Here is a 13,734-nt window from a genome sequence, read left to right on the forward strand (position 1 = left end):
ATCTCCAGCTTCCTCTTCCAGTCTCATCCCGGCGTTGAGCCTGCATTCTTTGAGGATTTTAGCTCATTCTATGACTTTAATATTTGAGTGTAATTAAAGTACAAGGCTAGAGTTGTAAAGTACTGGGCTACAGATTTGCTAGCTTCTTTCTTGCTCATACTGTAAGATCAATCACCTTTTCTTGTTCTACAATCTCAATCCATTAGTCAGTCTATTAGTGTAGTGAGTTGGCTCCTCTCTGGGGCCTACTGCGTTGCACAGGAAGCTGTTGCACTAATGGCAGATCAGCAGGAAATCAGTCAAGTCTAAGCCACACAGAGCAGAGAACCTTTTACAAAGTGAAACGTGTGTCTGACTCTGGCCATTTCAGAAAAACATAACTGACCATTTACTAAAGTTTCATGAGGGCCTATATATAGACGACCGCCAAACCTATGAAATTCAATGAAACTGTAGTTTAAAGCCTCTTTCCGGGTCTGGTTCTTACGGGATAGTTTTGGGTCGGCAGGCAGACATTTTGGATATTCAATAGTCCACCCAAACCTGCCCCTGTCACATGCCCTAGACTGACAGTGTCAAATGTGGGCTTTATGTATATAATCTCTACAATACCGACCTATAACATCTGGAGTTCAAGACAGTTACGTGGAACCAAATTGAGCGGATGGTGTGGCGAATGCAACCTCCGTATCTTTAGGTGGAGCAGGGAGTCTTAATATTAGTTGCTATCTCCATGTGATGTTGTTGTCTGTGTGATTACTGCTGGCTGTGTTACAAATGGTCTCAATGGGATAATACCGTTTTCTTGTCATGTTGAAGTTGGTTCAATATGTTGCTTTTACGCAAGACCTGGATACGATGAGGCAAGGCCGAGTGTAGCCTACAGTGAAAGACAGTATACGTATGTGCTATGATGATGTCAAACTGATCACTTTTTACTAAATCGTGTGTAGGCTAATTGAAGCTTAACACAATAGTTCCAGTCCTAACTAAACATTAAATCAGAGTGGTGTACCACCCGTCCCATCCTCAGAAGATACTGGGAACTGATGGTGCTCTTCAATTCCCTCAACGTGCTTGTGCGCAGTGAATGGCATCTCTGAATCCCTGTGTACCCCTTCCTCCCTCCTCACGCCATGACATCTCCTCCCTTTGACGCACTGATATTACATTCATCCCCCCATCTCCACTTCCTCTCCTCCTCCTTCTCCTCCTCCTCCTCCTCCTCGTCTCTCCTTCTCCTCTCCCTCCCTCCTCTGCTCACCCTCCTCTCCTCCCCTCTCCTCTCCCCTCCTTTCCCATCCTCTCCTCTCCTCTCCTCTCCTCTCCTCTCCTCTCCTCTCCTCTCCTCTCCTCTCCTCTCCTCTCCTCTCCTCTCCTCTCCTCTCCTCTCCCCTCCTCCTCTCCTCTCCTCTCCTCTCCTCTCCTCTCCTCCTCTCCTTCATCACACCCTAACAAACACCAGTCTGGCTGAGTACGCCAGGTCGGCCAGATAGAGCAGGAAGTTGAGGGCGGTGAGCACCGACACGGCCACAAGCCGGGGGGGCCTCTGGCCGCGGCCAAGGTAGCGCTTGTGGAACTGGAAGACGGGCCAGATGACGGTGGCTGTCAGGTACATGAGCGCCCCCAGCAGGCCGTAGGTGGACAGGAAGCTGGGGAAGGGGAACGGGAGGCAGCCGGTGCACTCGCCCACGCAGAGGACCACCATGGCGGCCGAGAGGATGAAGCAGACGCAGTAGACCAGCATGCACCACTTCAGCACACACACACACACACACACACAGGTAGAGAATCACCATCATTATTAAAGGCCAAGCAGATGCAGAGATGTGTTCAATGTGTTTCAAAGTGAACCCAAAATCTTCTGGTCACACTTTTCCTTACTGAACCAGACAGGACCACTTGTTGCTCTCCTTACTTTAGTGATGCCCAGGTCCATTAGTTTAAATGTTTTAACTGAGCGGTTTTCTCAGATCTACTCCAACACACCTGTGAAGGAGATGCTGGACCACTCTCCCTTGATCACGTCCTCTAGTTTCTCTCTCAGCTCAGAGACAGCCTTAGTCACATCACTGAAGAACTGAAGAGAAGGAACAGAGACGCTGGGGAGGTCTGAAGATACACTGGGACTGGAAACAGACTGGTAAAGATTCACTATAGGTCATTTATACTATGAGCTCATGAGCTAACTAGCTATCCTGCTCTTAGTGTGCTGGATTAGCATTGGAAGCATTGGAACTGATGTGTCCAGGTGAAAAGACCTATCTTAATTTATCAGACATTATTTCATGTCATTTCAATTCAAAGCTATTTCAGTGGAAGGACTAGCTTCCGTCCACTGCCTGAACCTTGCCTGACTGGAGAACCAAGAACCTGCCTGAACCTTTCCTGACTGGAGAACCAAGAACCCGCCTGACCCCCTCGTCTGTCTGACTACCACGTTCCTGCCTGACCCCCTCGTCTGTCTGACTACCACGTTCCTGCCTGACCCCCTCGTCTGTCTGACTACCACGTTCCTGCCTGACCCTCTCCAGTAAACGTGCCCCAACGTGGGTTTTTCCCCATACGCCTGTCGTGTCTGCTCTTGGGTCCTCCTCCACTAGCCCTAACAGAATCTATTACAACATGTTTACGCATAGTAATTATGATAGTGATAGGGTGCAGAGATGGAAGAGGAAAAACAACAGCCAAACAGAGAGAGAGAGGGAGATAGAGAGAGAGAGAGAGAGAGAGAGAGAGAGAGATGGAGAGAGAGAGAGAGAGGGGGGGGGGGGGGGGGAGAGAGAGAGAGAGAGAGAGAGATGGAAAGACGGAGAGAAGGAAGAAAGAATGTAAGGTGGGGACGGGGAGGAAGGGAGGGAAAGAGTTTTAGTAATAAGAGCAAATTCCACACATTTTCATACAGTAATGAGATGTCTTTCAGTTTCATATGCCTTTATTTAATCTTTACTTCAGGATGAAATATAACAGCCACTTAGGTAACAGTAGGAGAGAAAACAACTAACCAATCATTTAAACAGCTGTCATGAACACCAACATTCATGAATACCTGATTCAGTCATTATACAGAGAAAAAAGACCCCTTATACAGTACATCAACAATATCATCTTTTTTAATAGATGTTTATGAATGAATCTAAGACAAAATGATTGTATAAAATGATCAAGTTTAAATTACAATATTAAAGAACCAAAGTTCAACTATTATAAACAAAAGATGGCATGAAGATTTCCTTCTATTAGGCCTCCTGAAGTACAATGCAAGAACAATTATTAGTAATCAGCTGAATCTATAAAAACAAAATGACTGAGAAAACCGTGACTGCATTAAGGCATACAAACCCAGGATAGATTGGCTGGGTGAATCTAGTCTGAACTCTGCTTCATGAGGTTGCAAACTTGAGCAAGAGGCAACTTTACGTTCCTCTCCTCTTCCCCTGCCCCCCCCCCCCCCGCCCTCATCTCCTCCCCCCTACTCTCCCCCCATCCTCTGGAAGGATCCCCCTCCCTCTACCACAGTTTACTAATCTCTACACAGCTATTATTATTACAAAGTCTAAACCCTGGATAGAGTGGCTGGGTGAATGTGGTCTGGACTTTGTGGAGGAGGGTCACTGTGTCAGAGACGCTGTAGAAGGACAGAGAACCTGCCTTGTGATCCAGGTACACTCCTACTCTGGAGGACTGAGGGACTGATAGTTCAGTCCCAACATTATTATGAATGAACCTGTAACCATCGCTAGAGCACCTTAAACACCAGGACTTGTTATTGTAACCAAACAAGGAGGAGGAATCTGTTCTGCTGATGTCTTTATATGAGACTGCTATGTCAACACCACCTCTCCATTCCACCTCCCAGTAACAGCGCCCAGACAGAGCCTCTCTACACAGCACCTGGGAGTAGCAGGTGAATCTGTCTGGATGGTCAGGATATGACTGGATCTGCTTCAAACATGTCACCTTCCTGTTCTCCCCAGACAGAGAGAGGTTTCTGTTTGCTGTGTTTGGGTCCAGAGTGAGCGGACAGGAATCTGGGAACAGAGCAGAGACCAAATCAGAGTTAATAACATGACCGTTCATCTGTCCCCCTTAAAGCTTGTATTGTTGATTTATCATTCAACAGAGAGAGGTGGAGACTTCACACACTCACAATGTAAGAAATGTGCTCTGGTCCTGGGCTCTGGAGGAGACAACACACCCACTAAAGAGTCTTCAGAGTCTTCAGAGTCTTCAGAGTCTTCCGAGACTTCAGAGAGAGAGAGAGAGAGAGAGAGAGAGAGAGAGAGAGAGAGAGAGAGAGAGAGAGAGAGAGAGACACACACACACACACACACACACACACACACACACACACACACACACACACACACACAGATGTGTTCAATGTGTTTCATTGTGAACCCCAAATCTTTCCTCTGTTCACATTGTTTCTTATTGGACGAGACAGGATCACTTGTTGCTCTCCGTACTTTAGTGATATTTTTACAGAATCATTTTCTCAAAACTCCTCCAACACACCTGTGAAGGAGATGCTGGACCACTCTCCCTTGATCACGTCCTCTAGTTTCTCTCTCAGCTCAGAGACAGCCTTAGTCACATCACTGAAGAACTGAAGAGAAGGGACAGAGACGCTGGGGAGGTCTGAAGATACACTGGGACTGGAAACAGACTGGTAACTCTGGAGAGAGAGAGAGAGAGAGAGAGAGAGGGAGAGAGAGAGAGAGAGAGAGAAAGAGCGAGAGAGAGAGAGAGAGAGAGAGAGAGAAAGAGAGAGATAGGAAATAAACAGAAACACATACCAAGTGTGCAGAATATTCTGCCTAATCAATAGACCAAACCAGTTGATGTTCACATGTCAGGTACCAGGAGAGTCCAGCTACTGTACCTGGAGGAAGTGGATGTGGTCTTCTGTGTGTGAGAGCTGCTCCAGCTCCGCGTCTCTCCTCCTCAGCTCAGCTATCTCCTGCTCCAGTCTCTCCACCAGTCCTTCAGCCTCACTCACTGCTGTCCTCTGCTGGGCTCTGATCAGCTCCTTCACCTCAGAGCGCCTTCTCTCAATGGAGCAGATCAGCTCAGTGAAGATCCTCTCACTGTCCTGCTCTGCTGCCTGGCCAGAGCGCTGGACAAAGAAAGAAAGAAAGAAAGAAAGAAAGAAAGAAAGAAAGAAAGAAAGAAAGAAAGAAAGAAAGAAAGAAAGAAAGAAAGAAAGAAAGAAAAAGAAAGAAAGAAAGAAAGAAAGAAAGAAAGAAAGAAAAGAAAAGAAAAGAAAAGAAAAGAAAAGGAAAAGAAAGAAAGAAAGAAAGAAAGAGTTCAAGTGAAACCAATAATCCTGAATGTGACAGTTATAACTGTCCTACAGGTATCTCCTAGCCTCATAACACCATCCTGATCTGTGGAGGAAAACTGAAAGAGAGCTGGTGAGTTCAGGATGGTCTCACGAGGCCAGGTATCTCCCTCCACCATAGCTAGAGTAGCTGACATCCTGATGCTGACCTGGAGAGACTCCACAGCCCGCTGGACCTCCTTCAGCTCCTTCTCTCTCTCCTGGACTCTCTGCTGGACTTTCTGCTGACTCAGACCCAGCGTGCTCTGGAGATAAACACACAAATTACAACAAAACATTAAAAGTTACAGTAGAAACAGTACTGGAGCTCTGTCATAACACAGCTACAGTATCAGAAACATTGGTACAGCTGGTAAACATGAGATGAACTTCAACCCCCGACTGTCCACTACAGGTATGTACGCTGTAGCTCTATAGGCTAAAGGTTAAGTTTACATACATGGTAAAGATTTACTATAGGTCATTTATACAGGTATGTCATAGAAGCAAGTATCCATCCTTGGTATCAAAGGTGTATTTGACGTCACTCAGAAAATGAGCAGGACAACTCTCTCTTGTGATGATCAATTAATGAGTTACTCTCTACTGTAGTTCTGCCTGCAGGCACTGAAAGAAGGACAATATCCCCCCTTCTAACATGTCAGGAGGGGGAAAAGTTTTGGGTCTGATGTCACTTTGATGGGGCAACATAAAAGTTCTCCTGCATTTCCTGATATGAGTCAGCACTTGGTGACGTTGTATAGTTCTTTATTGTACTGTATGTAGGCCAGATAAGAGTTCACAATGGACTTTTAACTTGTGACAGACTATGATAAAATAATAATCATCAAAGACTAAAAGTAGTGTTTGTCTCGGTCAAATTATCACTCATTTCAGTAATTTGGGTTGATATATTCCTACTTTTTAAACATATTTTAGCCGTAACCTATTCAGATCTCATGCACTGAAGACTTTTTATCCCCTTCAAAAAACATGGATGAAAAACAACCCTGTTTCTGTCATCATGATTCAATGTTCATTCCAATTAACCTAAATCAAATCAAATCAAACTTTATTTGTATAGCGCACTTCATACACAGAGGCAACACAATGCGCTTTCTGACCTGGTCAGGTCTTACCTGTTTCTCTGCCCTCTCGGCTGTGGCTGACACCGTATCATGGCCTTTATGTGCATCCATGACACACATCAGGCAGATACACTGCTGGTCTGTCCGACAGAAGACCTCCAGCAGCTTGTTGTGACTCGAGCAGATCCTCTCCTGCAGTTCACACGTGGCTTTGACCAGCTTGTGCTTCTTCAGACCAGGAACCTGGTAGTGGGGCTGGAGGTGAGTCTCACAGTAGGACACCAGACACACCAGACAGGACATGAGGGCTCTCCGCTTCCTGGTCCCGGTGCAGAGGTCACAGGTCACCAACTCTGACCCAGCTGGGCTGGTCAGCTCAGAGGGGGCGGCCCGGGCTCCTCCTGTCTCCTTCAGCTTCTCCACCACCTCAGCCAGCATGGTGTTCCTCATCAGGGCAGGCCTTGGAGTGAAGCTCCGTCTGCACTGGGGGCAGCTGTAGATTCCCTTCTGTTCATCCTGGTCCCAGCAGTCCTCGATACAGCTGCTACAGTAGCTGTGACCACAGGGGAGGGTGACTGGATCCTTTAAGAGGTCCAGACAGACAGAACAGCAGAACCGATCCTGGTCTAACAGAACTCTCTGCTGGGCCATGCTGGTGTGTCAGGGACACAGTCACTCACTCACAGACGCAGAGAGATAAGAGTTTGAGAGAGAAAAAGAAAGAGAGCGAGAGAGACGGAGAGAACACTTTAGTTTCCTAGGAATAGAGAGTAAGTACTGGGAGGAGCAAGGGATTTCCTGGTTCTGCCAAGGGGCGTGGATTAGAGAGAGAGAGAGAGCGAGAGTGTGTGTGTGTGTGTGTGTGTGTGTGAGAGTGAGAGTGAGAGTGAGAGAAAGAGAGAGAGAGAGAGAGAGAGAGAGAGAGAGAGAGAGAGAGAGAGAAAGAAGAAAGGAGATTTCTAATTGTTTTGTCCTTTGCTTGATATTTCCAACAAAAAATATCTACATAGTGATGATTGTTCATTTCAACTGAGGTCAGGTGTCTGCTGGAAGGGATTAACCCTTCACATATGAACTGTTGCAATATTAAATATCTTGTTCATGTTCTAAAGTACTATATCCCTGTGTCCTGTGTGTATTCCTGCTCATCAACTCTAGTTTGATCGATGTAGAGAGCTTTTAGAAAGCAAATGCACAGATTTATCAGAAGCAGAACACTCAGAAAATGCACCAAACCTGATCTGTTTACAGATAAAACTCTAGACGACATGTAAGAAAAGCATTGTTTTTCATATTTAATGTTCATTCCAATAGCATTAAGAAAGTACACCATAGAAAATATTCCACATGTATCTACATTTATTGAAAATGTTTCACTTTGGGTTACGGACTATTAATCACTATTAATCAGCCAACCCTTATTCCAGCATTTAAATAGTCTTTGACCTTTGTCTATTTCAACTGTCTTTGAACTTTGACCTCACATGTCTGGTTTCGCTGTTCATCCCGCTGGTTTACCACCCGTCCCATCCTCAGAAGATACTGGGAACTGATGGTGCTCTTCAATTCCCTCAACGTGCTTGTGCGCTGTGAATGGCATCTCTGAATCCCTGTGTACCCCTTCCTCCCTCCTCACGCCATGACATCTCCTCCCTTTGACGCACTGATATTACATTCATCCCCCCGTCTCCTCTCCTCTCCTCTCCTCCTCCTTCTCCTCCTCCTCCTCCTCGTCTCTCCTCCTCCTCCTCTTCGTCTCTCCTCCTCCTCTCCCTCCCTCCTCTGCTCACCCACTCCCCTCCTCTTCTCTCCTCTCCCCTCCCCTCCTCCCCTGTCCTCTCCTTTCCCCTCCACTCCTCTCCCCTCCTATCCCATCCTCCCCTCCCCTCTCCTCTCCTCTCCTCTCCCCTCCCCTCCTCCACTCCCCTCCCCTCCCCTCCCCTCCCCTCCCCTCCTCCTCTCCTCTCCTCTCCTCTCCTCTCCTCTCCTCTCCTCTCCTCTCCTCTCCTCTCCTCTCCTCCTCCCCTCTCCCCTCCCCTCCCCTCCCCTCCCCTCCCCTCCCCTCCCCTCCCCTCCCCTCCCCTCCTCCTCTCCTCTCCTCTCCTCTCCTCTCCTCTCCTCTCCTCTCCTCCTCTCCTCTCCTCTCCTCTCCCCTCCTCTCCTCTATCACACCCTAACAAACACCAGTCTGGCTGAGTACGCCAGGTCGGCCAGATAGAGCAGGAAGTTGAGGGCGGTGAGCACCGACACGGCCACAAGCCGGGGGGGTCTCTGGCCGCCGCCCAGGTAGCGCTTGTGGAACTGGAAGACGGGCCAGATGACGGTGGCCGTCAGGTACATGAGCGCCCCCAGCAGGCCGTAGGTGGACAGGAAGCTGGGGAAGGGGAACGGGAGGCAGCCGGTGCACTCGCCCACGCAGAGGACCACCACGGCGGCCGAGAGGATGAAGCAGACGCAGTAAACCAGCATGCACCACTTCAGCACACACACACACACACACACACACACACACACACACACACACACACACACACACACACACACACACACACACACACACACGGAGAGAATCATCATCATTATTATAGGCCAAGCAGATGCAGAGATGTGTTCAATGTTGTTTTAAAGTGAACCCAAAATCTTCTGGTCACACTTTTCCTTACTGAACCAGACAGGACCACTTGTTGCTCTCCTTACTTTAGTGATGCCCAGGTCCACTCATGAGCTAACCTGCCTTTATCCCTAACCCTACCTCACCCTTTTTCTTTTCTTTCATCCTAGTCTGACCTCCCTGCCACTGCCTGAACCGTGCCTGACTGGAGAACCAAGAACCTGCCTGAACCGTGCCTGACTGGAGAACCAAGAACCTGCCTGAACCCCTCGTCTGTCTGAATACCACGTTCCTGCCTGAACCCCTCGTCTGTCTGACTACCACGTTCCTGCCTGACCCCCTCGTCTGTCTGACTAACACGTTCCTGCCTGACCCCCTCGTCTGTCTGACTACCACGTACCTGCCTGACCCTCGCCAGTAAACGTGCCCCAACGTGGGTTTGTCCCCATAAGCCTGTCGTGTCTGCTCTTGGGTCCTCCTCCACTAGCCCTAACAGAATCTATTACAACATGTTTACACATAGTAATTATGATAGTGATAGGGTGCAGAGATGGAAGAGGAAAAACAACAGCCAAACAGAGAGAGAGAGAGAGAGAGAGAGAGAGAGAGAGAGAGAGATGGAAAGATGGAGAGAAGGATGAAAGGATGTAAGGTGGTGACGGGGAGGAAGGGAGGGAAAGAGTTTTAGTATTAAGAGCAAATTCCACACATTTTCATACAGTAATGAGATGTCTTTCAGTTTCATATGCCTTTATTTAATCTTTACTTCAGGATGAAATATAACAGCCACTTAGGTAACAGTAGGAGAGAAAACAACTAACCAATCATTTAAACAGCAGTCATGAACACCAACATTCATGAATACCTGATTCAGTCATTATACAGAGAAAAAATACCCCTTACACAGTATCAAAGTACATCAACAATATCATCTTTTATAATAGATGTTTATAAATGAAATTATTGTATACAATGATCAAGTTGAAATTACAATATTAAAGAACCAAAGTTCAACTATTATAAACAAATGATGGTTGAAGATTTCCTTCTATTAGGCCTCCTGAAGTACAATGCAAGAACAATTATTAGTAATCAGCTGAATCTATAAAAACAAAATGACTGAGAAAACCGTGACTGCATTAAGGCATACAAACCCAGGATAGAGTGGCTGGGTGAATCTAGTCTGAACTCTCTCTGCTTCATGAGGTTGCAAACTTGAGCCAGAGGCAACATTACGTTCCTCTCCTCTTCCCCTGCCCCCCCCCCCCCTCATCTCCTCCCCCCTACTCTCCCCCCTACCCTCCCCCCATCCTCTGGAAGGATCCCCCTCCCTCTACCACAGTTTACTGATCTCTGCACAGTCATTATGATAACCAAGCCATAACCCTGGATAGAGTGGCTGGGTGAATGTGGTCTGGACTTTGTGGAGGAGGGTCACTGTGTCAGAGACGCTGTAGAAGGACAGAGAACCTGCCTTGTGATCCAGGTACACTCCTACTCTGGAGGACTGATGGCCTGATAGTTTAGTCACAACATTATTATGAAAGAACCTGTAACCATCGCTAGAGCACCATAAACACCAGGACTTGTTATTGTAACCAAACAAGGAGGAGGTTCCCTCTGTTCTGCTGATGTCTTTATATGAGACTGCTATGTGAACATCACCACCTCCTCTCCATTCCACCTCCCAGTAACAGCGCCCAGACAGAGCCTCTCTACACAGCACCTGGCAGTAGTAGGTGAATCTGTCTGGATGGTCAGGATATGACTGGATCTGCTCTGAACGTGTCACCTTCCTGTTCTCCCCAGACAGAGAGAGGTATCTGTTTGCTGTGTTTGGGTCCAAAGTGAGCGGACAGGAATCTGGGAACAGAGCAGAGACCAGATCAGAGTTAATAACATGACCGTTCATCTGTCCCCCTTAAAGCTGGTATTGTTGATTTATCATTCAACAGAGAGAGGTGGAGACTTCACACACTCACAATGTAAGAAATGTGCTCTGGTCCTGGGCTCTGGAGGAGACAACACATCCACTAAAGAGACTTCAGACACACACACACACACACACACGCACACACACAAAATCATCAATTTTAAAGCCAAGTAGACAGTATACAGAGATGTGTTCAATGTGTTTCATTGTGAACCCCAAATCTTTCCTCTGGTCACATTGTTTCTTATTGGACGAGACAGGATCACTTGTTGCTCTCCGTACTTTAGTGATATTTTTACAGAATCATTTTCTCAAAACTCCTCCAACACACCTGTGAAGGAGATGCTGGACCACTCTCCCTTGATCACGTCCTCTAGTTTCTCTCTCAGCTCAGAGACAGCCTTAGTCACATCACTGAAGAACTGAAGAGAAGGAACAGAGACGCTGGGGAGGTCTGAAGATACACTGGGACTGGAAACAGACTGGTAACTCTGGAGAGAGATAGAGAGAGAGAGAGAGAGAGAGAGAGAGAGAGAGAGAGAGAAAGAGAGAGAAAGAGAGATAGGAAATAAACAGAAACACATACCAAGTGTACAGAATATTCTGCCTAATCAATAGACCAAACCAGTTGATGTTCACATGTCAGGTACCAGGAGAGTCCAGCTACTGTACCTGGAGGAAGTGGATGTGGTCTTCTGTGTGTGAGAGCTGCTCTAGCTCCGCGTCTCTCCTCCTCAGCTCAGCTATCTCCTGCTCCAGTCTCTCCACCAGTCCTTCAGCCTCACTCACTGCTGCCCTCTGCTGGGCTCTGATCAGCTCCTTCACCTCAGAGCGCCTTCTCTCAATGGAGCAGATCAGCTCAGTGAAGATCCTCTCACTGTCCTGCTCTGCTGCCTGGCCAGAGCGCTGGACAAAGAAAGAAAGAAAGAAAGAAAGAAAGAAAGAAAGAAAGAAAGAAAGAAAGAAAGAAAGAAAGAAAGAAAGAAAGAAAGAAAGAAAAAAAGAAAAAAAGAAAGAAAGAAAGAGTTCAAGTGAAACCAATAATCCTGAATGTGACAGTTATAACTGTCCTACAGGTATCTCCTAGCCTCATAACACCATCCTGATCTGTGGAGGAAAACTGAAAGAGAGCTGGTGAGTTCAGGATGGTCTCACGAGGCCAGGTATCTCCCTCCACCATAGCTAGAGTAGCTGACATCCTGATGCTGACCTGGAGAGACTCCACAGCCTGCTGGACCTCCTTCAGCTCCTTCTCTCTCTCCTGGACTCTCTGCTGGACTTTCTGCTGACTCAGACCCAGCATGCTCTGGAGATAAACACACAAATTACAACAAAACATTAAAAGTGACAGTAGAAACAGTACTGGAGCTCTGTCATAACACAGCTACAGTATCAGCAACATTGGTACAGCTGGTAAACATGAGATGAACTTCAACCCCTGACTGTCCACTACAGGTATGTACGCTGTAGCTCTATAGGCTAAAGGTTAAGTTTACATACATGGTAAAGATTTACAATAGGTCATTTATACAGGTATGTCATAGAAGCAAGTATCCATCCTTGGTATCAAAGGTGTATTTGACGTCACTCAGAAAATGAGCAGGACGACTCTCTCTTGTGATGATCAATTAATGAGCTTCTCTCTACTGTAGTTCTGCCTGCAGGCGCTGAAAGAAGGACAATCTCCCCCCTTCTAACATGTCAGGAGGGGGAAAAGTTTTGGGTCTGATGTCACTTTGATGGGGCAACATAAAAGTTCTCCTGCATTTCCTGATATGAGTCAGCACTTGGTGCCGTTGTATAGTTCTTTATTGTACTGTATGTAGGCCAGATAAGAGTTCACAATGGACTTTTAACTTGTGACAGACTATGATAAAATAATAATCATCAAAGACTAAAAGTGGTGTTTGTCTCGGTCAAATTATCACTCATTTCAGTATTTTGGGTTGATATATTCCTACTTTTTAAATATATTTTAGCCGTAACCTATTCAGATCTCATGCACTGAAGACTTTTTATCCCCTTCAAAAAACATGGATGAAAAACAACCCTGTTTCTGTCATCATAATTCAGTGTTCATTCCAATTAACCTAAATCAAATCAAATCAAACTTTATTTGTATAGCGCACTTCATACACAGAGGCAACACAATGCGCTTTCTGACCTGGTCAGGTCTTACCTGTTTCTCTGCCCTCTCGGCTGTGGCTGACACCGTATCATGGCCTTTATGTGCATACATGGTACACAGATAACAGATACACTGCTGGTCTGTCCGACAGAAGACCTCCAGCAGCTTGTTGTGACTCGAGCAGATCCTCTCCTGCAGTTCACACGTGGCTTTGACCAGCTTGTGCTTCTTCAGACCAGGAACCTGGTAGTGGGGCTGGAGGTGAGTCTCACAGTAGGACACCTGACACACCAGACAGGACATGAGGGCTCTCTGCTTCCTGGTCCCGGTGCAGAGGTCACAGGTCACCAACTCTGACCCAGCTGGGCTGGTCAGCTCAGAGGGGGCGGCCCGGGCTCCTCCTGTCTCCTTCAGCCTCTCCACCACCTCAGCCAGCATGGTGTTCCTCATCAGGGCAGGCCTTGGAGTGAAGCTCTGTCTGCACTGGGGGCAGCTGTAGATTCCCTTCTGTTCATCCTGGTCCCAGCAGTCCTCGATACAGCTGCTACAGTAGCTGTGACCACAGGGGAGGGTGACTGGATCCTTTAAGAGGTCCAGACAGACAGAACAGCAGAACTGATCCTGGTCTAACAGAACTCCCTGCTGGGCCAT

The 13,734-nt window shown here is 47.1% G+C and overlaps 1 protein-coding gene across 1 annotated transcript; it reads right to left on the minus strand.

Annotated features, from left to right (window-relative positions):
* Positions 1 to 1,975: 1,975 nt before the first annotated feature.
* On the minus strand, positions 1,976 to 13,734 carry LOC311319941 (uncharacterized protein; the record flags this gene model as incomplete). Its single annotated transcript, XM_084451575.1, has 12 exons — positions 1,976 to 2,080; positions 3,535 to 4,031; positions 4,151 to 4,178; positions 4,544 to 4,678; positions 4,886 to 5,119; positions 5,494 to 5,589; positions 6,463 to 7,063; positions 8,612 to 8,886; positions 11,312 to 11,446; positions 11,628 to 11,861; positions 12,166 to 12,261; positions 13,105 to 13,734. 12 exons carry the CDS (start codon positions 13,732 to 13,734, stop codon positions 1,976 to 1,978), a joined length of 3,066 nt encoding a protein of 1,021 aa, XP_084307701.1.

Source organism: Borostomias antarcticus, assembly GCF_949987555.1.
Source record: "Borostomias antarcticus genome assembly, chromosome: 17".
NCBI lineage: Eukaryota > Metazoa > Chordata > Actinopteri > Stomiiformes > Stomiidae > Borostomias > Borostomias antarcticus.